General features: G+C 54.7%; 1 protein-coding gene across 4 annotated transcripts; it reads left to right on the top strand.

Moving 5' to 3' along the window:
* The first annotated feature begins 1,421 nt into the window (after positions 1-1,421).
* TOP3B (DNA topoisomerase III beta) lies at positions 1,422-27,176 on the top strand. Of its 4 annotated transcripts, none has more exons than XM_055375073.2 (19): positions 1,448-1,525; positions 8,012-8,218; positions 8,392-8,559; positions 9,716-9,847; positions 11,500-11,606; positions 12,268-12,342; positions 13,811-14,007; positions 15,444-15,600; positions 16,503-16,616; positions 18,831-18,921; positions 19,891-20,045; positions 20,178-20,283; positions 21,312-21,458; positions 21,603-21,776; positions 23,756-23,884; positions 24,470-24,619; positions 24,975-25,075; positions 25,514-25,715; positions 26,612-27,176. In XM_055375073.2, exons 3-19 carry the CDS (start codon positions 8,490-8,492, stop codon positions 27,091-27,093), a joined length of 2,589 nt encoding a protein of 862 aa, XP_055231048.1. In that variant the 5' UTR covers positions 1,448-1,525; positions 8,012-8,218; positions 8,392-8,489; the 3' UTR covers positions 27,094-27,176. The 4 variants fall into 4 exon arrangements, with proteins under 4 accessions (XP_018874218.3, XP_055231048.1, XP_055231049.1 ...); XM_055375074.2 differs by lacking the exon at positions 8,012-8,218 and adding an exon at positions 1,806-1,841 and having other exon boundaries at positions 1,467-1,525; XM_019018673.4 differs by lacking the exon at positions 8,012-8,218 and having other exon boundaries at positions 1,422-1,525.

Genomic DNA, 27,176 nt, shown 5'->3' with positions numbered 1-27,176 from the left:
GATCATTCCAATAAAGGCAGGTTGGGGCCCGGGACAGTGGCTCACCCCTGTAATCCCAGCACTTTGGGAGGCCGAGGCAGGAGGATCACTTGAGGCCAGGAGTTTGAGACCAATCTGGGCAACATAGTGAGACCCTCCCCCTAGACCCCATCTCTATCAAAAAAAAAAATTAATTGGCTGGGCTTGGTGGCTGGCACCTGTGGTCCCAGCTACTGGGGAGGCTGAGGTGAGAGCATCGCCTGACACCAGGAGGTCGAGGCTGCAGCGAGCTGTGATCTCGCTACTGCGCTCCAGCCTGGGTGACAGAGTGAAACCCTGTCTTAAAAAAAAAAAAAAACAGCAGGTTGGGAAAATCTACAAGGAACAAGGGCAATGTGTGTATGTTATTTAAAATAAGATCATAAAACGTATTTTAAACCTTCCATAATCCTAATGCTCTAACAAATAAATTAGTTGGCCGAGCGTGAAGAGTCACACCTGTAATCCCAGCATTTTGGGAGGCCGAGGGAGGCGGACCACCTAAGGTCAGGAGTTCAAGACTAGCCTGGTTAACATGGTGAAACCCCGTCTCTACTAAAAATATAAAAATCTTTGGGAGGCCAAGGCAGGCGGATCACGAGGTCAGGAGATCGAGACCATCCTGGCTAACACGGTGAAGCCCCGTCTCTACTAAAAAAATACAAAAAATTAGCCCGCATGGTGGCACGCGCCTATAGTCCCAGCTACTTGGGAGGCTGAGGCGAGATCATCGCTTGAACCCGGGAGGCGGAGGTTGCAGTGAGCCGAGATTGCGCCACTGCACTTCAGCCTGGGCAACAGAGTGAGACTCCGCCTCAAAAAATATATATATATATATTATATATATATGTATACACACACATATATATACATATACATATAAATTAGATGGGCGTGGTGGCGCACGCCTGTAATCCCAGCTATTTAGGAGGCTGAGGCAGGCGAATTGCTTGAACCTGGGAGGCGGAGGTTTCAGTGAGCCGAGATCACACCACTGCACTCCAGCCTGGGCGACAAGAGTAAAACTCTGTCTCAAAATAAATAAATAAATAAATAAATAAATAACTTAATTTTAGAATTCATCTTCCAGATGTATTTTACACAGATCATTCATTCATTCCACAGATTTTTTTACAGCATCGAAAGAAGCCTGCTATACACACATCGGTACATTTTTATTATTTTAATTATTAACAGCATAAATGTTTTCATGCCAGTTTTCATAATCATTGTAATGATAATTGTCATGATTGTCTCTCCGTGGCGGGGAAGAATCTGGGTGCAGGCTTGGGGATCCCTGCGGTCCGCGGCGTGCAAGTGCCACTCCCTGGGGTGCTTCCGGAATCCGCGAGCCACGGAACCTAAGAACGCCGACCCGCCGGAGCCGGAGGGCAGACGCTGGCACACCGGACGCGGGGACGCCAGAAGCGGCTGGACCCGGAAATAGGGGTTGTCGGTAGCCGCCCCGGGAACAAGGACCGGAGCTGGATCCGCGGTGCGGCTGTGGGTGAGCGGCGGGCTGCGGGACCCTCGCCGGGCGGCTCAGAAAGGCGGGAAGCGCACGCATTTTTCTGGCTTGTTTCCTGAACGTTGGCCGGCGGAGGACCCGCGAGCTCAGGAGAGGGCCCGGGCCGGGCTCTGCATTCTTGTTGCCTCTTCCCTGGCGGGGGTGATCCTCTCCCGCGGGGCTTGCTGTGGGGGTTCAGGGAGGTGGAGATGGGCCCGCCATGTGCCTGCAGAGAGCAGGCGCTGTGGTTAATACTTTTCTTCTTCGAACCCTCCCACAGCTCTTTAGAGTGAGATCTGCTGTCCCAGTCTCACAGGTAGGGAAACTGAGGCTCAGGGAAGCTGTGCAGCCACCGGGGCCCAGATCGGTGCGGTACACACCCAGGCAGCTTCCACTCGCCGCCCCCTAGGCCCTGGCTGGGTTTTGAGGGCACCCAGGTTCTCTGACCTGTTATCTGTAAATGAAGTAGGGTACTTTTGTGAACAAATTAGCTGGAATCCAGGGGCAATAATTTCTCGCAGAAAGGAAAGGTAAGATGTTCCTAGTCTTGCCTTTTTATCTTCTCACCTTTCGAAACAGGACCTGAGAGGCCAGCCTAACTTGGGCTTGATGGCTAGCCAGTCCTGGGATTCTTTTGCCAAGGTCACCTGACACTAGTGTGACTTGTTCTGAACCTCCATTTACTCACAGTTTTAAAAAATTACAACACCTGCCTTATGGGGTTGCTGGCGAGATTGAATAGTGTTGATAGCTATGGTGTGCCTACTACAAAGGAGGAGCTTAAGAAATGGTTGTTTCCCTCTTTTCCTGATTCTGGAAGCATTTGGTAAAGTTACTGAGGTGGTAAATCCTAGGAATTTTAATGCTATTCAGGCCACTGCTAGGCCTACTCCCAAGCCACATCTGCTTGTTTCTTTTTTTGTTTGTTTTGTTGCAGACAGAGTCTCACTCTGTCACCCAGGCTGGAGTGCAGTGGCGCGATCTCAGCTCACTGCAACCTCCGCCCCCGGGTTCAAGTGATTCTCCTGCCTCAGCCTCCTGAGTAGCTGGGATTACAGGCACGCGCCACCACGCCCAGCTAATTTTTGTATTTTTAGTAGAGACCAGGCTTCACCATGTTGGCCAGGCTGGTCTTGAACTGCTGACCTCGGGTGATCCACCTGCCTCAGCCTCGCAAAGTATTTGCTCACTGTCTATTTACCATGAGAATGCACAAAGCAAAACCCGTGTTCTCCTGCTGCTTACTTACTTTCTAGGAGCTGTAAGACAAGAGCTGAATAAGTAGATGGAAGCTGTACCAAGTGTAGTGATGAGTGCTACAAGGAAGCAAAGCTGGGCTGCTGTTCCATCAGAGTGCTCACAGAGGCAGGGCAGGATCAGGCTTGGGGCACGGGTTCTAGAACAACCAAGTCCAGCCACTGGAGCTCTGGTCTCTCTGACCCCACAGTCCCAGTCTAGGCCAATAAAATGGCAGCACCTATTAGCATCCCTGCCTAGGATGCTGGCAGGACTGCCTGGTCCCTGGTGTGTCCTCATTATGTCATACGTAATTGCTGACTACTCTGTGGCATAGACATGAGAAAATCTGAGGAAACATTTTAGGACAAAACTTCCTACTTTGGAAGAGATGGGAAACTCAGACCCTCACAGAACAATGCCCCTCTGCTGCGAGTTTTCCCTTTTGGCCTCTGGCTTCCCAGGGTGAGAGAAGGGGAGTCCCTAGATCTCTTTTAAACCTCACTTCTGGGCCTCTGATTTTGGTAGAATCAAAACTTCCCCAGAACGGAGAGCAGAGGCCAGTCATAATCACCTTGGTTGTTCATTCATTCCCTCAGCAGGCATTTAGTGCATGCTGGGTGCCAGAAATATGGCAATGAACCTGACAATTGTGGGAGAGACAGACTGCTGACGCCAGATGCAGTCTTCAGGAGGGGAGGGGCAGGGGTCAGAGCAAGTAGACTAAGGGGGAAAAGTGGCCTAGGTCGAAGCCTGCCGGCGCACGGGGAGGAAAGGTGGGTGCGCAGCAGAGCCTTGGGAGATGCAGCTGGAGCTGTCATGGGCCAGAGAGCTCATCTGCAGACAGTGTCGTCATTCCACAAGGCCTCGGCTCTTTCACTGTGGGATGGTTGTACATTTAAGGGGAACATCCACTTACTTATTTTGAGGAAAAAAGCAAATTGTCATTTTATTTGGGACAGCTTTCTGGTCAAGATTACCGATTTCACTGTAGTCCTGTGATCTCTTAAGTGGGGAACAAGGTTGACAGCCCAAGGCCGACCTTGGACCTCTTCCCCTGCACAGCATGATGAGCAGCAGAAGCCCCTTTAGTGAAGGGGTTCCTTTGGCATCCTTTCTGAACAATGCCCTTTACAACCCTCCTTTATTTTTCTGGTTTTATTGTAAAGTCCCTTGTCTTAGTTCTTGTCCCTCAGTCACCTGTGTCCAGGTGCTAAATGTAAAAGGTGCAAAAGGGAATGTGGTGAGGAGGCACCCCCAGCCCTGACCTCCAGGCCCTAACACCCACTCCAGGTGACTGCTTGGACTGTTTGTTTTGCGTTCCATCCAGACATATCGCCTCTTCATAATCAAGTGCACACGTGTGCACACATATGTGTGATCACAGATGGTAGTGCTCTCTACACACCGTTACATGCCCAGCTTTCTTAGCATGATTCATTTCAGTGATCTGATCCACATTAGTATGTACCAAGCAGATGCTTTCCTTTGTAATGCTGCCAGGTGCTCTACTGTAGAGAATGCCATGCTTTTTTTTTTTTTTTGAGATGGAGTCTCACTCCGTCGCCCAGGCTGGAGTGCAGTGGCGCAATCTCGGCTCACTGCAAGCTCCGCCTCCCGGGTTCACACCATTCTCCTGCCTCAGCCTCCCGAGTAGCTGGGATTACAGGCGCCCGCCACCATGCCCAGCTAATTTTTTGTATTTTTAGTAGAGACGGGGTTTCACCATGTTAGTCAGGATGGTCTTGATCTCCTGACCTCGTGATCTGCCCACCTTGGCCTCCCAAAGTGCTGGGATTACAGGCGTGAGCCACCGCGCCCGGCCAGAGAATGCCATGCTTTTATTTAACCACCTCCCTGTTGACAGACACCAGCTTGTTTCTAACCTTTTATCATGATTGATAATGCTGCAGAGAACTCCCCACTGATGTGGTTCATCACAGGCACCACCGTGCCCAGCCTGAGGCCACTCCAGCGCTGCCCTGTCCTGCCTCCTGGGGACTCAGAGTCCACATGGACAGTCTTGTCAGGGCCCACCACTGACTCCTGTGAGTCTCCCCAGGTGACTTCACTCTCTACCTGTCTCACAGCCCTTGCCCTCCCTGGGTCAGCATGCCACCACCCAGGCCCCTCTGTAATTCCTGTTTGAGCCTCCCACCCTCTGGGAGTTGCTTCTTTGACTCCCACTTCCTGCTCTTGTGCCTCGCTTCCTGGACCCCACAGAGCACACCCTCTGTGGACCCTCCCCAACCCTCACCTCCCTCTTCACCCAACTCAGAGTCAGGTTCTGTCCTTGTAATCTCTCCCCTCGAACCCTGACCCACTCCCTCTCCCTCCTACTCACCTGGACTCTCCCATCTAACTAAATCCAGTGCTTCCTCTGCTGTGGGCCTGCCCGCAGCATCACCACCTGTCCTCCCTCAGTGGACAGCCGTACCATGCCTCCTCCTCCACCAAGAGAAGTGCAGCCTTGTGGCAGCTCTGCATCGCCTGGATGCTGACCGGCTGCCTCTCTTGCCCCTCACCCTCCCAAGGCCATCACTGCAGCAGTTCCTTCCCCTCCAGCACGCAGCTTCTCCTTTCCTTCTTGCTGGAGCAGTCCCATCAGCGGAGAACATGCTGGCACAACCACCATCCTAAAACAAGAGGGGACATTGCACCAGCCTTCTCCCATCTCCCAGGTTTTGTTGAGCTCACCCCATGCAGCTTTCATCTGTTACTCACCACATGGCCCCATCAGGATTACCCAGGGCTCTGTTTGCCAGACCCTATGGTCAGGTCTCAGCTGCCATCTCGCCTGGCCTGTCAGTGTCCCCCACATGGTGATAACTGCCCTGAAGTGCTCTTTCCTGTGGCTTTCAGGACCTTACCCCTCCTGACTCAGCCTGCTAGCTCCTCATCTCCCGACCCCCAGCCTGGGCTCCTTCCACATTGCTGCCACCTCCTCCAGGCCACCCAGGCTGTCCAATGGGCAGGTCCCGTTTAACACATCTGAAGTCCCACTTCAGACTGCCAGTCCCTTCCTGTCATGCCTAAGCCAAAGCCATGGGTTGTTCCTTTTGCTTTTTTGTAAAGACGAGGTCTCATTGTGTTAATCAGGCTCTTCTCAAACTCCTGACCTCAAGTGGTCCTCTTGCCTTGGCCTCCCAAAGCACTAGGATTATAGGTGTGAGCCCATGGCAGGTGTGAGCCCATGCCCAGCTCTGCCTCAGGTCATTCTTGACTCACCTTCCCCTCCCCCTCCCATGTCCCGCCATCCCAGGTCTGCCTGGACTCTGACTTCCCTCGCATCCTCCACCACTGCTACCCAGGGCCCATTCATCCTCTTCTATGTGGCAGCCAGAGAGGTCCCTTTAACACTTGAAGTCAGATTATCCCACACCTATGCAAACCCTCTGCTGCCTCCCAGCACCCCTAGAGCAGACCCACATTCTACACCCCTGCTCCCTCCCTCAGCCCCATGAGCCCCCCTGCCCAGCCATATCCTCCCCGAGGACCTCACCTTCCCTGCTCCTTCTGCCTGGACTCTTCTCCCAGGTGTCACCCAGCCCTGCCCTGTCCCTCCCCTGCTCCCATACTACAGCATGAGTTCCGGGAGGGCAGGACCTGGTGTTGCTTTGTGCTGTATTCCCTGCATCCTGGACTAGGCCAAGCATGCAGTAGGTACTCAATAAATAACTGGACTATTAAGTTCATTCCAAGGAGTGGAATTGCTGCACATAGAGGTTGTTCCCATTTAACTTCCCCATGCCCTCATCTGCTGTGTGTACAACGACTTTGAGTCTCTCCCTATGTGATAAGCACAAGCTCATTGTAGTTCTGAGTTTCTTCTGTGAGTGTTGTTGGACATGATGTGATACCACAAAGGTACTTACATGGTTGTTTTCCCTTTTCTTTTTTTTGTTTGAGATGGAGTCTCGCTCTATTGTACAGGCTGGAGTGCAATAGCATGATCTCGGCTCACTGCAACCTCCACTTCCTGAGTTCAAGCGATTCTCATGCCTCAGCCTCCCAAGTAGCTGGGATTATAGGCACCCACCACCACACCCAGCTAATTTTCGTATTTTTATTAGAGATGGGGTTTTGCCATGTTGGCCAGGCTGGTCTTGAACTCCTGACCTCAAGTGGTCCACCCACCTCGGCCTCCCAAAGTGCTGGGATACAGGCGTGAGCCACTGTGCCCATCTAGGTGGTAGTTTTTCTTTATGCTGAGATTATTTTATTTTGCTTTTACTTTTTTTGAGACAGGGTCTTGCTGTCACCTAGGCTGGAGTGAAGTGGCTGTTCTATCCACAGGTGCAGTCATGGCACACAACAGCCTTGAATTCCTGGCCTCAAGCAAGCGATCCTCTTGCCTCAGCCTCCTGAGTGGCTGACACTATAGGCATGTGCTACCACACCCAGCTCGTGAGATTTTTTTTAAAAGCACATGTTTTTCCTAATATTTTTCTGGTTTCATTGTTTCTACTCAAACCTTTGCTAGATCTGGAATCGGTTTTAGTGGGATTTAGGAAGCAGGAGTCTAACTTTATTTTTTTTCACAGCAGGTTTCCCAGTTGTCTCAATACAAGTCTTTTTTTTTCTTTTTTTAATACAGTGCTATGTTTATAAACATCAGTGCTACATTTATAATGACTGAAAAAACAAAAAGGGTTCATGTGATTTTCTTTTACTTGGCTAGCAGGTATTGAATGTCATGTGTCAGGCACAGAAAGCTGTTGCAAAGACCAACAGTGATTCAGACACAAAGCCCATCGTGTCCTATTTTGGGGGTGAGGTAGTCGCTGATGATGGCATGATGTGAGTGGGTTGGAATGGAGACCTAGCCCAAGAGCTGTGGGCACAGGAGGGCTGACTTATCCTGCCAGTGGTGTTGGGAGACTTGAGCTGGGCCTGTGGGCCATCCAGCTGCATCCTCCAGGGCTGGCGGAGCTTTCTCTCAGGCAGGGGAGCGCAGGCACAGAGGCTTCAAGTGCGTGTTTGCTTCGATGATGGTACTTGATTTAATTTGGCCAGAGCATGACCTGCAAAGCAAAAGGTGGAGTGGAATAGGTGGGAGATAGATGTGACAGAGTCCTGATGTCTGCTTGGGGCTGGACTGACTAGCCAGAGGGTCTCAGGCCCATCATGGATCAGAAGGACCTGGAGGGCCCAGCCTGGGCATCTGCATTTTGTAAAGTGTCCTGGGGCATCCAAGTGCTTCGCTGAGGGGGAGGTGCTGCTCTCGGCCACGATAGTTCCTCTTTCCAGGTGAGTCCACCTGTAGGTGGAAGAGCCAGTCCAGAGAGGAGGGCCAGGCATCCACCTGGCCTGACCCATCACTCCAGATCCCCAGGCCCCAGCATCTTCCTAGCATGGATTTAGGAATAAAATTGACCTGAGATCACTGGGGCCACTTCACCTTCCCCCACATGGAGCTACATTCCCAGGATCATCTCAGCCACTTCAGCTGACCTGGTAGTTTTTTCTTGTTTTTAATCTCAGATGTCTTCAAGTTTCCCTAATTCCCTAATTTTTCTTCTTCTTGCCTCAGGTTGGTCTTGTTTTTTCTTTGTTAAAGTGATTTTCCTTGTAGTGGTGTAGGTTCTATTGACAGCATTGCTATCCTGAGTGTCTTTTCTTCCCTTTAGGAGTCAGCATTGGTAATAGTGCTGTGCTGCGGAAGAGTGGAGTCTAAACTTTTTCATTGCCAGTGCCCCGAAACTGGAGTGTGAAGGACCGAGACAAGATGAAGACTGTGCTCATGGTTGCCGAAAAGCCGTCCTTGGCACAGTCAATTGCCAAAATCCTCTCTAGAGGTAGGAGAGACCAGCCCTGCTTTGGTCTGTAAGCACAGTCGTTTATGTGTTACAGGACATTTTTTCCTAATGTGATTCCACCCTGGCTGGGGTAGATTTGGTTCGGGTCGGCAGGTGGTAATGAAGCATCTCAGTATGTCACAGTGGGGTGCATTTGCTTCCACTCCTGGCAATGTGCCAAAGCTGGGGTTCCCAGAAGGCACAAGGCACAATTTACAATGAAATTGAAGGACAGTCATTATCCATATGCTGGGGCTGGTGGGGCTATTAGGTACAGGTAGTAGAAACCAGCCCTGGAAGGAAGGAGACACAGCCAGGAGGACCACACCCCAGTCAAGGTCTGATGAGGCTATGCCCCAGGCATTGTCACCCCTGGATACTCCCACTGTCCTGTGGACCTCACGTCACTCCAGAGTAGCCAATGGACTGAGCTATGGCCACAGGCACTACTGAGACACCAGGGAGCTGGAGAGGGAATGTCTGCCACTCACCCCCAACTCTGGCCACTGGGGTGGCTGGTAGGGTGCTGTTTCCCCCTGTCTTTGAATTCCCTCCAAGTAGGAAGAGTTTTAGATGCTGGGTACCCAGAAATGACAGGCACCTACCTGGCCTCCCCTTGGTCCAGCAGTTGAGAGGGGAAGAGACCCTTGTTCAGCTGAGAAGGCATGGTCCGCAGGGGACAGGGGGCCCCAAAAGTGGTGGCCGGTGCCCAGAAGCTGAGAAAGTACAGCTGAGTATGGTCAGTGGAGAGGGTGAGAATTCGATAATTAGAAGGTCCCTGGTAACCGAGAGTAGATCTGGAGTCTGTTTTAGTAAACGATGAATAACGTTTCCATGAAGTGAGGCAAAAATGGAATTGAAGAGTGAAAACATAAATACAGAGAAAGAGCCCACCCCTGCCTGCTCCTGGCTCCCGGCAGCCTGGGGCTCTGCATCGAGAGTGCTCTGTGCTAGGTTGTTGGCAGATGCTGTTTTCCCTGAGCGCCGTCCCATCTCTCAGTGCCCAACTACCCGCACCAGTCTGCGGAATGTCGTCACTCACCACTCTGGGGAAGGAGGACTCTGGCCCTCTGGGAGGTGGCATCCGGGCTGGGGTCTCCACAGGGTCTTCAGCTCAGCTGAAGCAGCCAGTCACTTTGTGCTTCCTCATCCCCAGGGAGCCTGTCCTCACACAAAGGGCTGAACGGGGCCTGCTCAGTCCACGAGTACACTGGGACCTTTGCTGGCCAGCCAGTGCGCTTCAAGATGACGTCTGTCTGTGGTCACGTGATGACCCTGGATTTCCTGGGTAAGCCCCTCTACCCTCCATCCTACTGAAGGGAGTTCTGCATGGCACTGGCCAGGGTCCAGCTGAAGCCAGGAGATGCCTCTAGGAAGGGAAGTTTGTCCCAACTCCATGAGTCATAAGGCCAGCAGATCATGAAGTGGTGATGAGAGGGTCCCTGGTGCGGTGCCCAGAACCCAGGCTCTGGAACTCAGCCCTGGGTCCCCATCATAGTGGCACCCCTTAGTCACTGCATTCCCTGTGTGCCTTCCTATGTAGACAAAGTGGCAGCACCTATCTTAGGAAGGGCTTGACCTGTGCAGGCATTTAAGAGAAGGCTGCTGCTGTTGCCAAGTTGACCGTCATCTGTCGGTCATTTGGTGGCTGTCGTTGTCACTCCTATATTGTTACTGTTATCAATTACCTTGGAAGCGCCGGTATTAGTGACCTGCTGGGTGTAGGTGTGGGGCCATGTGGTTGGCAAGAGTCTGATCCAGGCTTTTCCCCCTGCTCTGCTGGCTCACTGGCTGGGGATGTGGGCAATGACGGCCTCTGAGTTTACACTTCTCATAGTGAAATGGGTCTCACAGCAATGCCATCTGCTTCCCAAGGCTAAGGATTCAGTGTGACAGTGAGGGCAAAGCACTCAGCACAGGGCCCGACACACAGCAAAGCCTCAGCCCTTGTTCTTGCTGCTCATTGATGACAGTGATGACAATGATGGTGACTGAGTTGTGTGGCTGAGCATTTGGACCCCAAGTTTTATCTCCAACTGGCAGGTGGGGAGCCGGGATTTGAATTTGGCTCTGTCTGACCCCATTCTCCCAGGATGCAAGAAATGGGGCCTGGGGAGGATGGCTTGAGCCCAGGAGTTCAAGACTAGTCTGGACAACATAGTGAGACCCCTGTCTCTACAAAAAAAAAAAAAAAAAAAATTCTTTTTAAATCAGCCGGCATGGTGGTGCACACCTGTAGTCTTGGGAGGCTGAGGTGGGAAGATGGATTGAGGCTGGGAGGTCGAGACTGCAGTTAGCCGTGATCGTATCACTGTACTTCATCCTGGGTGATAGAGCGAGACCCCTGTCTCAGAAAAAAAAAGAAATGGGGCCTAAAAGAAAGCCAGACAGCTGAGCATGCAAGAACCGGGTCTCTGTAGATGAGTAGGTGAATGTGCTGGGCATGAGGCTCAAAAAGATGGTCCTTTAACAGGAACGACTGCGCACATGTGTGCCCCCACAGAGTGCTGGGTGGAAGGACAGAGTTCCAGAAACTCAGGTTGGAAGTGTCAATGAAGGCACCATTGTGGGGTCCAGTGCTCAGGCAAAGAGACCCAGCCCAGGAATGGTGCTCCCAGCCACAGGGAAAGTCCCGGAAGTGAGGCCAGAGTGGCAGCCCCCCGAGAGCTTGCTTGGCTCCTGTGGTTGGCCGGGGTGTGGTGGGTCTGCTCAGCGGCCGAGCAGAAAGGAGGCTGGATGGGAGGGGGTTACCAAAGGCCTGAACCCGCATCCTGGCTCTGCCTCTGATCATCAGGATGACCCTGGGCAAATTGTTCTCCAAGCTTTCCCCTCCTCATTTGTGGGATGAGACCAACATCCTCTTGGGGTTATGATGGTCTCAGAGGCTGAGCTCCTGTGAACTGTGAGGTGTGACTCAATGTCACTGTGACTGGTTTGTAGGAAAATACAACAAATGGGACAAAGTGGACCCCGCAGAACTGTTCAGCCAAGCTCCCACGGAGAAGAAAGAAGCTAACCCCAAGCTGAACATGGTGAAGTTCCTGCAGGTGCGTGGGGCTGGCCTGGGCATGAGCACACTGGGGCTCCCCACCCTCCACAGCTGCCATGTCCTTGCCCACCCTTGCTTGAGTCCTAATACCCCTTGGACAGGGGGGCCTTTGCTAGCTTTTTCTGTGAGTGCCCCCTGGTGGCCCACAAGGCACCTGCAGGCACCCCCAACACACAAGGCAGTTGCCATTGCCAACCCTCAGTCCTGGAGAGCAGGCCTTCTGCTTTTAAAATAGCTTGTTTGGTCGGGGGTTTTTTCTCCTTAATTTTAAAACAAATGCATACAGATTATGGAAAATTAGAAAGTGCAGATAAGTAGAAAGACAAAAAAATTATGCATAATCATATTACCCAAGACAACTGCTGTTATCATTTAGGGTTATTTCATTTTAACCCTTCTTCTGGGCAGTTTTGGGGTGTAAGATCATGTTGCATTTATACTTTTTTTTTTTGGTCCAAAAAACATCAATTATAAACTCAATTCTTTTCTGTTGGCTGAGCCAGCCTCAACACAGCCAGCTCCTTACCCAGCCCAGGTACCAGTCCTCCTAACTGAGGTTCAGGGCCTGGGACCAAGCCCTGTCCTGGATGGGAGCACTGGGGGCGGGTGGCACGGACCAGGTCTGCAGCAGGTACGTGTGAACCTGTGCTGTGTGGCAGGTGGAGGGCAGAGGCTGCGACTACATCGTGCTGTGGCTGGACTGCGACAAGGAGGGGGAGAACATCTGCTTTGAGGTGAGTGTGAGGCTCACTTTGGTCCTCACTTTTGGCCTTTCTGACGCCAGCCCCAAACTGACACCAGCAGTCAGTCACATCACTCCTGGGGCCAAAGGAGGGACTAAACTGTACCGGTTTAAAAACACCTCTCCCCTCCCTTTGTTTTGAAACTCCATAGATACTTTCAACTGCATAGGCTCTATTAAAGGTGGTCAGTTGTTCCTCCGCTTGCTGAGGCCTCACGGTATGAGTGAACATAGGAGGGGCCAAATTGTCTGGGTGGATGCAGGTTTCAGAATGGGACTGTCTTGGGGCAGCTTGGTGTTCAGCATCTTGTGCCCAGCGTGACTCCTCAGGGACCTTGGGTTGATGCCGGTTGATTCCCGACCTCAGCACTAAGCTCCTTTTGCAGGCCTTGCTCTGCTCATCTCCTGCCTCACCCAGGATGCCTCCTACCTCCAGCCAACCCTGGGAGCCCTGCAGAGAAGCAGGTGGCAGCTCCCTGTGCACACCCCATGCCCCATGCTTGCCCCGGCCATGGTGCCCTCACAGTGGCCATGACTGCTGGTCTCACTTGGTGCCCTTCAGACTGTTGTTCCCTATGGGTCGCCCCTGTGCTCCTGTACCCCCAGCTCTCACCCGTGGCTTAAGAGCTGGTCAGTGAGACAGAGCTGAGGCACCTGGCGTTGCAGTACAGCACCCTCAGCAAATGCGATCACACTCTGTCTCTTCCCAGATAGCCTCTCCTCCCCTGCAGGGCGGCTCCTCCCTGGGGGCCTTTGCATCTGGGAGTGGAGAATGGGGGCAGCTCATGGGGCTTTCTCCCTTCAGAAATGAAGCCACTTATTCCCAGTAAGGAAGCTGCGTGGCCAGGCTCCGGCGGCGACCCTAGTCCCACTGCACGGCCTTCCTAGTGAGTCTCGGCTCCAGGACCCCTGCTGTGCTTTAGCCCGAGCTGCCCCCACCACAAGCTAGGACCACCCGTGGCCTCCCTGCTCTTGCCCATTTCCTTTCCCCTTCATTCTTTTTTCCTTCCCTGTCTTTTCTTCAGCCTCTTAAAATTTCCATCCACCCCTCCAAACCCTCCCTCCTAGAAGGCAGGGAATCGTGTCACATGGGATGGGTTTGGGGACTAAGAGGTCCCTCATGTACTTGGCAGTAGTATTTCCTGATTTGGTGGGGGTGAAAGCAGAGGATTAGAAGAGAGGGCGGGAGTAAGAAGGGAGTGTTCAAATATGTTTCTAGATGGGAGTAAAGGAAGCCATGTGGTGGGGTGTTGTGGAGTGCTCAGGGCTTCCGGAAAGGCAGGGGGATAGAGGAGGGTCTGGCAGGTGCAGGAAAGGGGATAGAGGAGGGTCTGGCAGGGGCAGGAGAGGGAGCCGAGCACACGTGTTCTTTCCTGGAAGGAGCCAGGCTTCACAGTGGGGTGGGGAGCTGTGGCAGGGATCTGGGAGGTGAGTCACAGCTGGCCACTCCCCACCCCCAGGTTCTTGATGCTGTTCTGCCCGTCATGAACAAGGCCCATGGTGGCGAGAAGACCGTGTTCCGGGCCAGGTTTAGCTCCATCACGGACACAGACATCTGTAATGCCATGGCCTGCCTGGGCGAGCCTGACCACAACGAGGCGCTCTCAGTGGATGCTCGCCAGGAGCTGGACCTGCGAATCGGCTGTGCGTTCACCAGGTGCTGGCCACACCCGCGGAGTCCTGGGCACACCCTCACTCTCCCTCAGCCAGAGACCTGCCTCTACTGGTCCCCCTCGGGGGCCCCTAGGCCTCCTCGAGCCAGGATGAGCAACAGGGGATTTCACCAACCCTGAAGAAGGCCGGGCACAGTGGCTAACACCTGTAATCCCTGCACTTTGGGAGACCAGGATGGGAGGATTGCTTGAGGTTGGCAGTTTGAGACCAGCCTGGGCAGCATAACAAGACCCCATCTCTACAAAAAAAAAAAAAAAAAAAAAATTATTTTTTTGAGACAGAGTCTTGTTCTGTTGCCTAGGCTGGAATGCAGTGGTACAATCTCAGCTCACTGCAACCTCTGCCTCCCAAGCTCAAGAGATCCTCCTACCTGAGCCTTCCACTACAGGTGCTACAGGTGTGCACCACTATGCCTGGCTAATTTTTATGCATTTTGTAGAGACAGGGTTTTACTGTATTGCCCAGGCTGGTCTCAAACTCCTGAGCTCAAGCAATCTGCCCACCTTGGCCTCCCAAAGTGCTGGGATTACACATGTGAGCCACTGCGCCCAGGCTAAACAAAAATTTATTAATTTTTTTGTTTGTTTGTTTTTTGAGACAGAGTCTTACTCTGTCATCCAGGCTGGAGTGCAGTGGCACAATCTCAGCTCACTGCGACCTCTGCCTCCTGGGTTCAAGTGATTCTCATGCCTCAGCCTCCCAACTAGCTGGGATTACAGGCTCCTGCCACCACTCCCGGCTAATTTTTATACTTTTAGTAGAGATGGGGTTTCACCATGTTGGCCAGGCTGGTCTCGAACTCCTGACCTCAGGTGATCCGCCCACCTCAGCCTCCCAAAATGCTGGGATTACAGATATGAGCCACTGTGCCTGTCCAAACATTTTGTTTTAATTAGCTGGGTGTGGTGGTGTGAGCCTGTAGTCCCAGTTACTTGGGAGGCTGAGGTGGGAGGATCACTTGAGCCCAGGAGTTCAAGGCTGCAATGATCTGTGAATCCCCATTAATGCACTCCTGCTGGGCAATACAGCAAGACCCTGTCTCTACCAAAACAAAAAAGACCTAAAGAAAATTGTTTATTTAGCTGACAGAGATCACATATGCCCTGCTTGATAAAGTGTGTTTGTCTTTGCTCTGGGGGTCCTGAGGAGAGTGTGCAGTAGATGGAATAGAATAGAAGGCTCCCTGGCCTGAGACAGTAGAAACCTCTGTCTGCTCTCTCACTGCCTCTGTCACCCATGTACACACATGAATCCTCCCTAAGGCTATGCCCACTCTGCTCCCACTGGCTTCTAAGTGGGGACACCACCTGATGCCACCTCCTTCATGCACCACCCCTGGCCTTGGGCTGGACTCACATGGTTGGTCATAATAGTGTCTTGAGTGAATCAGTGACCAAAATATCTTTCCACTCCCTCCAGGTTTCAGACTAAATATTTCCAGGGGAAATACGGTGATTTAGACAGCTCTCTCATCTCCTTTGGGCCGTGTCAGACTCCAACCCTGGGATTCTGTGTGGAGAGACATGATAAAATCCAGTCCTTCAAACCAGAGACCTACTGGGTGCTGCAGGCCAAGGTTCCTTGCCTTTCTCTATTCATGCTGGGGCTTTCTGGGTTTGGGGCATGGATTCTGAGAGTCTTCCATCATCATCAGCCGGCAGGCCCCGGGCTGAGGGCAGAAGTGTGGACGGCTGTACCTGGAAGTGGTCTGTGGTGCCTAGGGCTGAGGGACCCCCGCCTTCATGGGGGCAGTGGGAAGAGACTGGGCCTGTATATGCTGAATCTGGATAAGTGGGAATGAGTTCAGCTCTGGCAGTGCAGGGTGAGGTCACCCCACAGGAATCAGTGGCTTCAGTGGTCAGGTCCAAGCACTGGACTGAGACCATTGGCTTTCAAACTTTTTAAAATTCCTAGAACCCTTTCTTCAAATAAAAGCCTCCACAGAAGCTCACTGTAAGACTTAATACAGCTAGGCACAGTGACTGATGTCTGTAATCCCAACAGCCTGGGAGGCTGAGGCAAGAGGATTGCTTGAGGCCAGGAGTCCAAGGCTACAGTGAGCTACGATCGTGCCACTGCACTCCAGCCTAGCAACACAGTGAGACGCTGCCTTGGAGCTGCTCTGGCTGACACGGGGCTTGGGACCCTGGTGGTGGCCATACCTACCACTGGCCAGGCACTGGGGATAGGCAGGGGTGGTGTGAGAAGTAGGGGCTCAGGTGCTTCTTAGGGACACATCGGCCTCAGCTTTGGGCCACCTTCCTGAGACTGGCTGCCTGGTTTTGGGGCAAGGGGTGGAGAGGGCCAGATGTCAGCTTGCATATCTGCCCACCTGAACAGGTACAGCTGTGAGCCATTACAGCCAGGGCTATTTTGCTCCCAGACAAGGACCAGCTTCATCTGTCCTGGTTCTTCCTGGCGTTGGGCTCACCTGGAGACTTTTTCTTGTGCGTTCACCCTTTATCCTTTTTCCTGCAGGTTAACACTGACAAAGACAGATCTCTCCTTTTGGACTGGGACCGAGTAAGAGTGTTCGACCGGGAGATCGCACAGATGTTTTTAAACATGACAAAGCTGGAGAAGGAAGCCCAGGTGTGCCTGCTCCACCCACATCTATCACAGTTGCCTTGGGTGAGGGTGGCCCTTGGATGCCTCCCGCTGGAGGAACAGCCTGTGATCCTAGTCCACGTCTTTCTCCCCCTTTCTGAAACACAGACATCTTTTTGGAAAGCTGAATGGTTACTCCCTCATATACTCCTAAGATATTTCTGCCCAGTGCAATAGCCACAGTGTACTGCATGCCCGCTCCGTACCAGGCACTGTCCACACCTGTGACCTTGTCGGACCCCTTCCACTCTCCCCTTTCCACGTGACCCACTAGGCATTACCTCCATGTGGCAGGACTCCATTTCACACAGAGATTCAAACTGACAACTGTAGAGGGACCTTGGTGCACACTGATGAACTTGCCCAAGGTCACAGCTAGCAGGGGAAAGGCTTGAGATTCCAATTGCAATCAGCTTGCACGCTTTTATGGGATTATGTTTCTTACTCAGGGCTTCTATGAATTGAAAGGACATGCTACTTGGCTGTTAGGAAAAGGGTGAGGTGACCTGGCTGCACGGGTTGGGGACACATCTGTGGCTATTGAAGTAAACATGCTACAGGCATGACAGCTACCAGATCCGTCGAGACACAGCCTGGCCTCCTTAGCCGCCTTCTCCTTGTCCTTCTCTGGCCTTCCTTGAGTGCCCTGTTGCCCGCCATGCCATCGTCTCAGGCATCTGAAACTTCTAAAGCTGCTCCAGGCTGTCAGCATTGATCACATTCCTGCAGAGACACTGTTGCCACCTCCAGGCCTCACGTTGGGGAGCCCAGCTTCACATAACAACTGGCCTCTGTTAGCACCCACATCTGTCTGTCTGGAATGCAGAAGGCACTGCCCTGACCAGCCTACGTGGGATTGGCAAGGGCCAGGGCCTGGGGTTGAGTTGTTTGGATTGTTTTTGCCATAGGCAAAACAAAGAGTTGTCTCTTCCGACAAGTGTTCAGCAGAGGTAGAGAGTGGTAGGACCCCAACAAAGCACAGCTCACAGATGCACTCCACTAACCTGCATGGTGTTTACACAAATTCTAGAATAGTTACCAGCACTTAAAAATTATGAGATTTCATACTAAAATTCTGCCTTCTAGCTTCTCTTGAAAAATCAGAAGAGGTAGCAATACTAGCAGGTGCAGGCAGCAGCCCTCCCCACAACAAGGAGTGGTACTTCCCCTGGGACGGGCCCCACTTGCCATCCCTGTAGCTTGGCTGATGCTGGCTTCTGTAGGATTTCCATCTGCAGCCCTTCTGACTCCTCAATCTTCCAGGTTTTCTCTTTCCCTAGAAAATTCTCCAGAAAAGAATATTCAATCACTTGAGGCCAGGAGTTTGAGACCAGCCTGGACAACACAGGGAGACCCTGTCTCTGAAAAAAATAATTTAAAAAGTAGACGGGCATGTGCCTGTAATCCTAGCACTTTGAGAAGCTGAGGCGAGAGGATTACTTGAGGCCAGGAGTTCATTTAAGACTAGCCTGGGCAACATAGCAAGACCCTGTCTGTACAAGAAATTGAAAAAAAAAAATTGGTCAGACATGATGGTGTGTGCCTGTGGTTTCAGCTACACAGGAGGCTGAGGCAGGAGGATCACTTGACCCAGGAGTTCAAGGCTACAGTAAGCTCTGATGGTGCCACTGCACTCCAGCCTGGGCGACAGAGCAGGACCCTGTCTCTTAAAAAAAAAAAAAATTTGGTTTTTTGTTTGTTTGTTTGTTTTGAGATGGAGTCTTACTCTGTCACCCAGGCTGGATTACAATGGCGTGGTCTCAGCTCACTGCAACCTTCACCTCCCAGGTTCAAGCAATTCTGCCTCAGCGTCACGAGTAGCTTGGATTACAGGCACGTTCCACCATGCCCAGCTAATGTTTGTATTTTTAGTAGAGACGGGGTTTCACCATCTTGGTCAAGCTGGTCTCGAACTCCTGACCTCAGGTGATCCACCCGCCTCAGCCTCCCAAAGTACTGGGATTACAGGCGTGAGCCACCACACCCAGCCAAAATTTTTTTTAAAAAAAGAATTTTCATTCTTTTTCCTTTCCTGGTCCTGAATAAATATTCAATCAAGTCTTTAGACTGTTGGGAAGAATGAATTGGAGAAACAGGGAGACCAGATGAATGAAACCAGACCCTTCGTCCACACATCTTGATTCCCTCTGTGGTGGTGTCTTCCTCCTTCCCCAAATCATTGACTGTCCTGTCTTCCAGGTGGAGGCCACAAGCAGGAAAGAAAAGGCCAAGCAGAGGCCCCTGGCCCTGAACACTGTGGAGATGCTGCGTGTGGCCAGCTCTTCTCTGGGTGTGTAGGGACGTTTCTCTCAAGTCACCAGAAGGCTTCCTGAGGCAGGTTCAGCCTGGAGCAGCGAGTGCCCAGGGTTGCAGGATGGTGCCCAAGGCTTCAAGGGGATCTGAGCCTCAGGAGGATTTCACTTATCCTTAGGTTGTAAAGGTGGTAAAGTTGGTCACCACCTGAGGGGACATCCTGATGTTAGAGTCCCTGAGCAGCTATCCCTGGTGAGGGGAGAGGCCCCAGCCAGATGTCACCTTCAGGGAACCAGTGTGAACGTCGCCCCTCAGCCTCATCTCCTCAGCCTTTTCTCCTTAGTAACGAGGAGGGGGTTGGGCTGGAAAGCTGGTGGTCTCTGGCAGCTGTCAGCCCCTAGGCATTGGTGCCCCCCACCCCCGCAGGGAACTATGGGCAGTGTCCTCTCAGTGGACACTGAGTGGTGGCTCCAGCGTCCTCAGAGGGCAGCAATGCTGGGAGTGGTTGCTAGCTAAGCGCCTGCCTCTGCTGGTCAGGGAGTAGCAGGACGAGCCCCCCTGAGTGGCCCCAAAGTGCTGTGAGGACAGAAACACCCAAGGGCTCAAAATGGGGCTGCGTGCTAACTCTGTCGTCAGCCAACCCCGAGGTATGGTTATGGCTCCATGGACAATGCATGGGGAGTGGTGCTCTGAAGGCCATGTCTCATCCCCATGGCCATGAGCCCCATGAGGATGCATCGTGGGGTAGAGTGAGCGGCATTTCCCATCAGGCCCATCCTGGGTGTAGGATTCAGCCTTACGGGTGCAGGATTCAGCCTCATACAAGACTGTGTGGCATAGGTGCCCACCCGGCCAGCAGCTTTGCACTCCAGCTGTGCCTGCTTAGAGCCACCGTCACCCTCCAGGAGGGGCCGGCCACAGTGGGGGAGCCTGAGTGCATAGGCCAGGGCAGGCAGCTGGCCATCCCCACGTACCTGGCCCTCTGAGAACCTCCTGTCTCTCGCAGGCATGGGGCCGCAGCACGCCATGCAGACGGCTGAGCGGCTCTACACGCAAGGCTACATCAGCTACCCACGGACAGAGACCACCCACTACCCTGAGAACTTTGACCTGAAGGGCTCTCTGCGGCAGCAGGCCAACCACCCCTACTGGGCTGACACGGTGAGTGGAGCCGGGCCGGCCTCAGCATGTGTGTGTGTCACTGAGGCCTTGGGACCAGGTCTGGTACATCAGCCAAACCCAGGCAGGCAGCCGAGCCCAGCCACAGACTCTGCTCTGTCTTCTCTCCCTCAGGTGAAGCGGTTGTTAGCAGAAGGTATCAACCGCCCGCGGAAAGGCCATGACGCCGGCGACCATCCCCCCATCACCCCCATGAAGTCTGCCACAGAGGCTGAATTAGGTACGCTCTCACCCCATACCCGGCATGCTTCCAGGGAGGGAAGGCCGAGCTGCGACAGTGAAGGTTGCAGGCCCTGTTGGCAATGTGGGGGCTCCTTCAGCCTCTGCCTGCCCTGGCTGTGGGGATGGGGGGCCACCTGGAAGATGAGCTCCATTGCTATGGGACCAGGACAGGAGTAAAGAGGTAGCAGCAGGTGCTGTTGCAGGGAGGCAAGGGGGCAGACGCCACGGGGGACATGAATGAAACCAGGGTAGAGAGTGGCGGTATGGGGGAGGGGGCAGCACACCTCCTACCTCCCAGCTGGCCTAAGGTGGTACCAGTGGTCCGAGTGCCAGGAGAAGGCAAATGAAGGGAGAGCAGTGCAGGTAGAGACAGGAGCCACCTGTGGACAGTCTGAGTTTGAAGCAATGGTGTCATGTCACGAGACAGTGGAAAGACAGGCCAATGCCTGAAGAGCAGTCCCGCCAGAAGCAGGGACAGGAGGTTGTGCAGGATGGTGGGAGCCACAGCCAGAAAGGAACCACTGAGGCATGGAGGCTTGTGTTCCCTTCCTCCGCATTTGCTTTTTTTTTTTTTTCTTTTTTTGAGACAGGGTCTTGTTCTGTCACCCAGGCTGGAGTGCAGTGGCCCGATCTCGGCTCACTGCAACCTCTGCCTCCCAGGTTCAAGCAGTTCACCCTGCCTCAGCCCCCCGAGTAGCTGGGATTACAGGCTCCCACCACCACACCCAGCTAATTTCTTTGTATTTTTAGTAGGGATGGGGTTTCACCATGTTGGCCAGGCTGGTCTCAAACTCCTGACCTCAAGTGATCCATCCACCTTAGCCTCCCAGAGTGCTGGGATTACAGGCATGAGCCGCCACGCCTGGCCTTCCTGCACATTTTCTTTCCTCCTTCCCCAGGATTTGCAGCGTGTCCTGCACAGCGGCTCTGTAAGCAGGACCTTGCTGCTTGAGCGAGAGTACTGGGGGCTCCTCACGGCCAGAGCCCCCAGCTGGCTCCCAACTGACTAGCCCTGGCCTGTTGCAGGGGGTGACGCGTGGCGGCTCTATGAGTACATCACCAGACACTTCATCGCCACGGTCAGCCATGACTGCAAGTACCTGCAGAGCACCATCTCCTTCAGAATTGGGCCCGAGCTCTTCACCTGCTCCGGGAAGACCGTCCTCTCACCAGGTCACGCCACGGGCCCAGCCTTCCTCCTCTGTGCCTTCATGGGCAGACAAACATTCTACATCGTGTCTGGGGATGGGAGGCCCAGGGTCTGAGGCCCCGGCCACCCAGGCTGGGGACCCTGAGTGGCGGCGCATATCTCTCCAGGCTTCACGGAGGTCATGCCCTGGCAGAGCGTGCCCCTGGAGGAGAGCCTGCCCACTTGCCAGCGGGGCGACGCCTTCCCTGTGGGCGAGGTGAAGATGCTGGAGAAGCAGACGAACCCGCCCGACTACCTGACGGAGGCCGAGCTCATCACGCTCATGGAGAAGCATGGCATCGGTGGGTGCGCCTGCCCAGGCCCCAGAGCCGGCTCCGTCTCCAGTACTCAGGCTTCGAGTCTACTCACAAAGCTGCCCCGCCAGCCCTGTGTGCCCAGCCCAGCACCCCTCCATGGGCTGGCATCTGGAAACCGGTGACCCAGTGTGTGGCCAGCCAGGCAGGTCCACAGCGGGCATCCCCTCCTGAGGCCTCCATTCAGGACCTGGCCTTCCCTGTGAAGGCCCAGATGTGCCCTTGTGCACTGTGGGGTGTGCACACGCCGACTAACGCCCACAAGGCTGAAGATTGGCCCAAATGCCAGGTGACTCATAGAAATCATATTGGCAGTCCCCTGAGTCCACACAGCCAGCCTGGGCTGTCCTGAAATCAGGTGACAGGGAAATGAGATCTCACAGGAGCTACTTCCCTGGGAGAGAACAGAAATGCCTGTCCCAGACACAGGGCTCCCCAAAGGGTGACCAGGAAGTTTCCACGCAAAAACGGGCAGCCCAGGGAGTTTATCAAAGCAAAAGTGTAGTCACCAGTGCACACTCCTCACAGGAGTGGTGGCCTCACAAGTCCCCAGGCCTGGAGCTGTGAGATGTCTCACATGTCGGGGGCCAGCCTCACTGCCGGAGCCTTCTCCCCAGGTGGCACTCGCGCCGCTGGGCACTGCCTGTTCCCTGGGGCACTACCCCTGGCTGACAGGCTCTGGAGACCTGTGGGATGTCACAGCCACTGTGTCCAGGCTCTGCTCCAGCAGTGGTCATATAGGTGGACTCTCAGGGAGTGTCTCTTCCCAGGCTGGGGTCCTGGTGACCATGGCGATCTTGGCAGGAGAGCAGAGCTCTGGGCTTGCTCCTCTCAGGGGTCCAGGGCACCTGCCAGGGTCCTGAAATAGCCCTCAGCCCACTGTGGAGTGTGGGCTCTGCTCCCCCGTGTCCTCTGCCCTCTCGCATTGATGGGACACTGGCTCCTGGCAGCCCTATGCTAGCCAGTGAGCCAGACCCAATCACCAATACAAGTTTGTGACAGTGAAGAGGGCTCTGGTGTTACCTTCTGAACAGGAGAGTGGTCAGGGTGGCCCTGTGACTGAGCCCCCAGGAGTGTGTAAAAAGGGCCTGACCAGAGCCGCCACAGAGGAGCCCACGCCACGCGTCATGGCGCCCGGCAGACTCGGGGTGGTAGTGGCACACACCACCCACAGCCTGCCACACCGGGTGCAGAGCTGGCCTCGTGCCAAGAGCCATGGGCCCTCGGCAGGCTCCTTAGCCCCCAGAGGCCAGTTTCTTCCCATGTGAGATTCTCTCCGAGCTACTTTGGGAAGGTGTGTGTCACCTGTCCATGCTGGTGAGCATGCAGGGAGCCCCAGCCTCCTTTCTGCCCCTCTGACTGGCACCCGCCATAGTCAAAACGCCTCAGCCTCCGCTGCGCCCCTCTGCCAGGAAACCTCCTCTGGGTGGGTGAGTGGAATCCTGGGGACTGGGAGCCTCCCCTGGGGATCGTGACGGGCCTTGCAGAGAGGGAGGAGGTGGGAGACAGGAAGTGGACAGAATTGTCCAGGTTTAGGGGAGGGCAGTTCTGCAGTGAGCTTGTAAGCACCTCCGTGTTCTGGTGGAGTGGGGCTCTGGCTCCGGGAGCAGGTGGGTGCCACAGGACCCAGGCAGGAGAAGCCATAGAAGTCACATTTCCCAGGCGCAGAATAAGCACTGTGACCTTGGAGAGTTCCTTAACCTCTGAGCCTGTTGTCTCTGCCATAAAGCAGGAGTAGGCGCCCCGTACAGGGAGGGCTGCCCTTGTGTTCTCAAGGCAGAACATGAAATGCATGCAGTTGGTGCCCAGCACAGTGCAGGGGGAGCTCAGGGCACAGCCCTCCTTCCTGTGACCGGGAGCAGTGAGAGGGCCTGAGCACCAGGGGCCCCGTGACAGGTGATACAGCACATGGTTCAGTGGGGCATGTCCAAGGCAGGCCAGGAACCCTGGGGCCTTGTACATTGCAGGCACGGATGCCAGCATCCCTGTGCATATCAACAACATCTGCCAGCGCAACTATGTCACGGTGGAGAGCGGGCGCCGGCTCAAGCCCACCAACCTCGGCATCGTCCTGGTGCATGGCTACTATAAGATTGGTGAGTTCCTCAGTCCTGCCCCCAGGGCCCACCGAATCTCCCTGGCTTCTCCCTGGATGTTGGCTCTGCTGCCCGCTCCAGACAGGCCCCTGCCCTACAGTGATCCCCCAGCCCCACACACACTCCCTCAACACCCGCTGAAGGGGTGCTGCCCCAGGACCCCCCAGGACCTGCCCAGAGCAGGAGCTCAGTGTGTTTGAAGGCTGAACAGATGTGTGAGGGAACCAAAAGGGGAGGCGAAGGTGCCTCAGCCCTGTTCCCTGGAGGTTCCCCAGGGGCCAAGGGGAGAGGGAGGAGCACAAAACTGGCCCAAGGGCGGCCTGGAGCTCATCTGTGATGTGGTTCTAGCCACAGGACATCCCTGGCCACTCTGCCTGACATTTCCAGGTGGGAAATCAGGAAAGGTCTGGGGTCATAAGAGCCAGCCTGGTACCATCTGAGGCTGTGGACTGGTGGGTAGGGCAGAGGCCAGGAGGACGGGCCAGAGCGGGAGGGGTGAACAGGGCAGTATCCCTGCCTGGGAAGGGGTGGCATGGCCCTGGGTGCGAGTGCTCAGGGCAATATCTGCCCCCTGCCCACTTGCAGATGCAGAGCTGGTGCTCCCCACCATCCGCAGTGCAGTGGAGAAGCAGCTGAACCTGATCGCCCAGGGCAAGGCCGACTACCGCCAGGTCCTGGGCCACACCCTGGACGTGTTCAAGAGGAAGTTCCACTACTTTGTCGACTCCATTGCTGGTAGAGTCTGCCTCTGGCCTGCCCCTCACCAGAGGGGTGTCTCTCTGTCAGCAAGGCCAGTACCTGGGGACCCAGGTCCCCACGTGGGACCAGCTCCCAGATCTGGGCTTCAGGCCTCCGTAGGCCAGGGCAGTGACACCTCCTGGCTGGGTTGAAAGAGCAGGTGCATTAAAACCACACACGGCCAGGAACACGTGCCTCTGACGCACAGGGCTGCTGCCCTGCCGTGCTGCCAGGGACAGTAGAAACCACCGCCTATAGGGACCCTTTCACACTCAGACCCTTGACCACGTGTTGCGGAGCCTTTTGCTGGGGACTGGGAGGGAGATGACTCCTGTACTCTGCTTGCCCGCAGGCATGGATGAGTTGATGGAGGTGTCTTTCTCGCCCCTGGCGGCCACAGGCAAGCCCCTCTCACGCTGTGGGAAGTGCCACCGCTTCATGAAGTACATCCAGGTAGGTGCACGGAACACTAACTCAGGCAAGCTGCCTCACCCCTGTAGGCCTCAGCTTTATCGTTGATCAGCAGGAATCATGTTCTTTGTCCTGGTTGTCACAAAAGAATGATTGAGCATAAAGAAGCCTTGCCAAAAAATACCCAGTGTCCCCACGTCCCCTAGAACACACAGCCATTAGGCCACGCAAACACACATGGTGCATTTTTCCCTAACACCATGCCACTTGCCATCATGGGCATTAATGTATGCACAGAGATTTTAGAGCTGCCTTTTCTGCACGCGTGGAGCAAGAGCCAGAGACTCATGCTCCTTGCCTGGCAGTGTGTCACAGGTTCTGCATGACAGATTACATACTTTGTATCATGAGAGGAGTGGGGGTGGGTGCCAAGTCGGTGGCCCCAGTGACCCTCACGCCACCCGCCTGGCATTGCCTCAGGCCAAGCCAAGCCGCCTGCACTGCTCCCACTGCGATGAGACCTACACGCTCCCCCAGAACGGCACCATCAAGCTCTACAAGGAGCTCCGCTGCCCTCTGGATGACTTCGAGCTGGTCCTGTGGTCATCAGGCTCTCGGGGCAAGAGCTACCCACTGTGCCCCTACTGCTACAACCACCCACCCTTCCGAGACATGAAGAAAGGTGAGTGCAGCCGCACCCTCCTGTCCACAGGTAGCTGCAGTCTCTGTTCAGTGCCAACCCCTGCCTTGCACCAGGCTGGACTCTGAGGGGACCCCTCACCCTGGCCTTTCCTGCACTCACTGGCACTGAGACGAGAGACCCTGGATGTAGCTGGGGCACTGCTTAGGCCTCAGCCAGTGGTGCCACCCTCTCTCTGTGTCAGAATCGAGCAGGCAACCCTAGTCCACCCTCAGGACCTGGGCACAGGTGTGCAGTGCTCCCTCTGGAGCTGAGTGAGCGAGAGGATGCAGCAGTCGGGGGACCCACCCGGTGAGCGGGCACCCCCAGTCAGCGTCCACCACTGTCCTCCATCCTCATCCTCGTCCTCATTACTGGAGGAGGGAGCGCATGTCCAGGCAGGCAGGACAGAGCACCGAGCCAGACCAGGAATCAGCGGGAGTGAGGCGTCTGCCCACATCCACCGTGTGCTCTGCAGAAAGCCCCCTCAGGCCTCAGTCTGCACCCAGGCTGCCGGGGGAGTGAGACCCCATCCCTGCCCTCCTGCTGCCACCAGAGTAGCTGACAGGGTGGTCCCATGTGGCCCAGTGACATGAGGGTCATGTGGCATTACCAGTAACAAGCTGGCAGCAAAGCAAAGGGGGGATGGAGTCAGCTGAAACCCACTGGGATGGCGCCAGCGAGGGGCCTTGAAAGTTGAGGAGGTTTCAGGTAAGCAGAAAACAGGGGTAATGGCAGCCAGGAGCCGAAACATGAGCAAGGCTGTCCCCAAGAGCAAGGCCAAGAAGAGTTCCTTCTGCTGGGACGAGGGATCCAGGGGCTTGAGGCATTGGGAGCAGGCAGCAGAGGGCAGGTGGGCATAGTGGGCGTGCCTTTACAGGGCTCCCTTCTCCCGCCAGGCATGGGCTGCAACGAGTGTACGCATCCCTCCTGCCAGCACTCGCTGAGCATGCTGGGCATCGGCCAGTGCGTGGAATGTGAGAGCGGGGTGCTGGTGCTGGACCCCACCTCGGGCCCCAAGTGGAAGGTGGCCTGCAACAAGTGCAACGTGGTAGCGCACTGCTTCGAGAACGCCCACCGCGTGCGAGTGTCCGCCGACACCTGCAGTGTCTGTGAGGCCGCCTTGCTTGATGTGGACTTCAACAAGGCCAAGTCCCCACTCCCTGGCGATGAGACGCAGCACATGGGCTGCGTCTTTTGTGACCCCGTCTTCCAGGAGCTGGTGGAGCTGAAGCATGCGGCCTCCTGCCACCCCATGCACCGCGGTGGACCAGGGAGAAGGCAGGGTCGAGGGCGGGGCCGGGCCAGGAGGCCCCCTGGGAAGCCCAACCCCAGACGGCCCAAGGACAAGATGTCAGCCCTGGCCGCCTACTTTGTATGATGGCCCTGTCCTCCCTCACCCAGGCTGCAGTGCCATGCAGACACCTCATGGCACTTCAAACTATTAAAATGCATTTTATCTTA

This window comes from Gorilla gorilla, chromosome 23 (assembly GCF_029281585.2).
Source record: "Gorilla gorilla gorilla isolate KB3781 chromosome 23, NHGRI_mGorGor1-v2.1_pri, whole genome shotgun sequence".
Classification (NCBI taxonomy): Eukaryota; Metazoa; Chordata; class Mammalia; order Primates; family Hominidae; genus Gorilla; species Gorilla gorilla.
The sequence above is the reverse complement of the archived record's forward strand: the minus strand, read 5'-3'. Positions and strand labels throughout refer to the sequence as shown.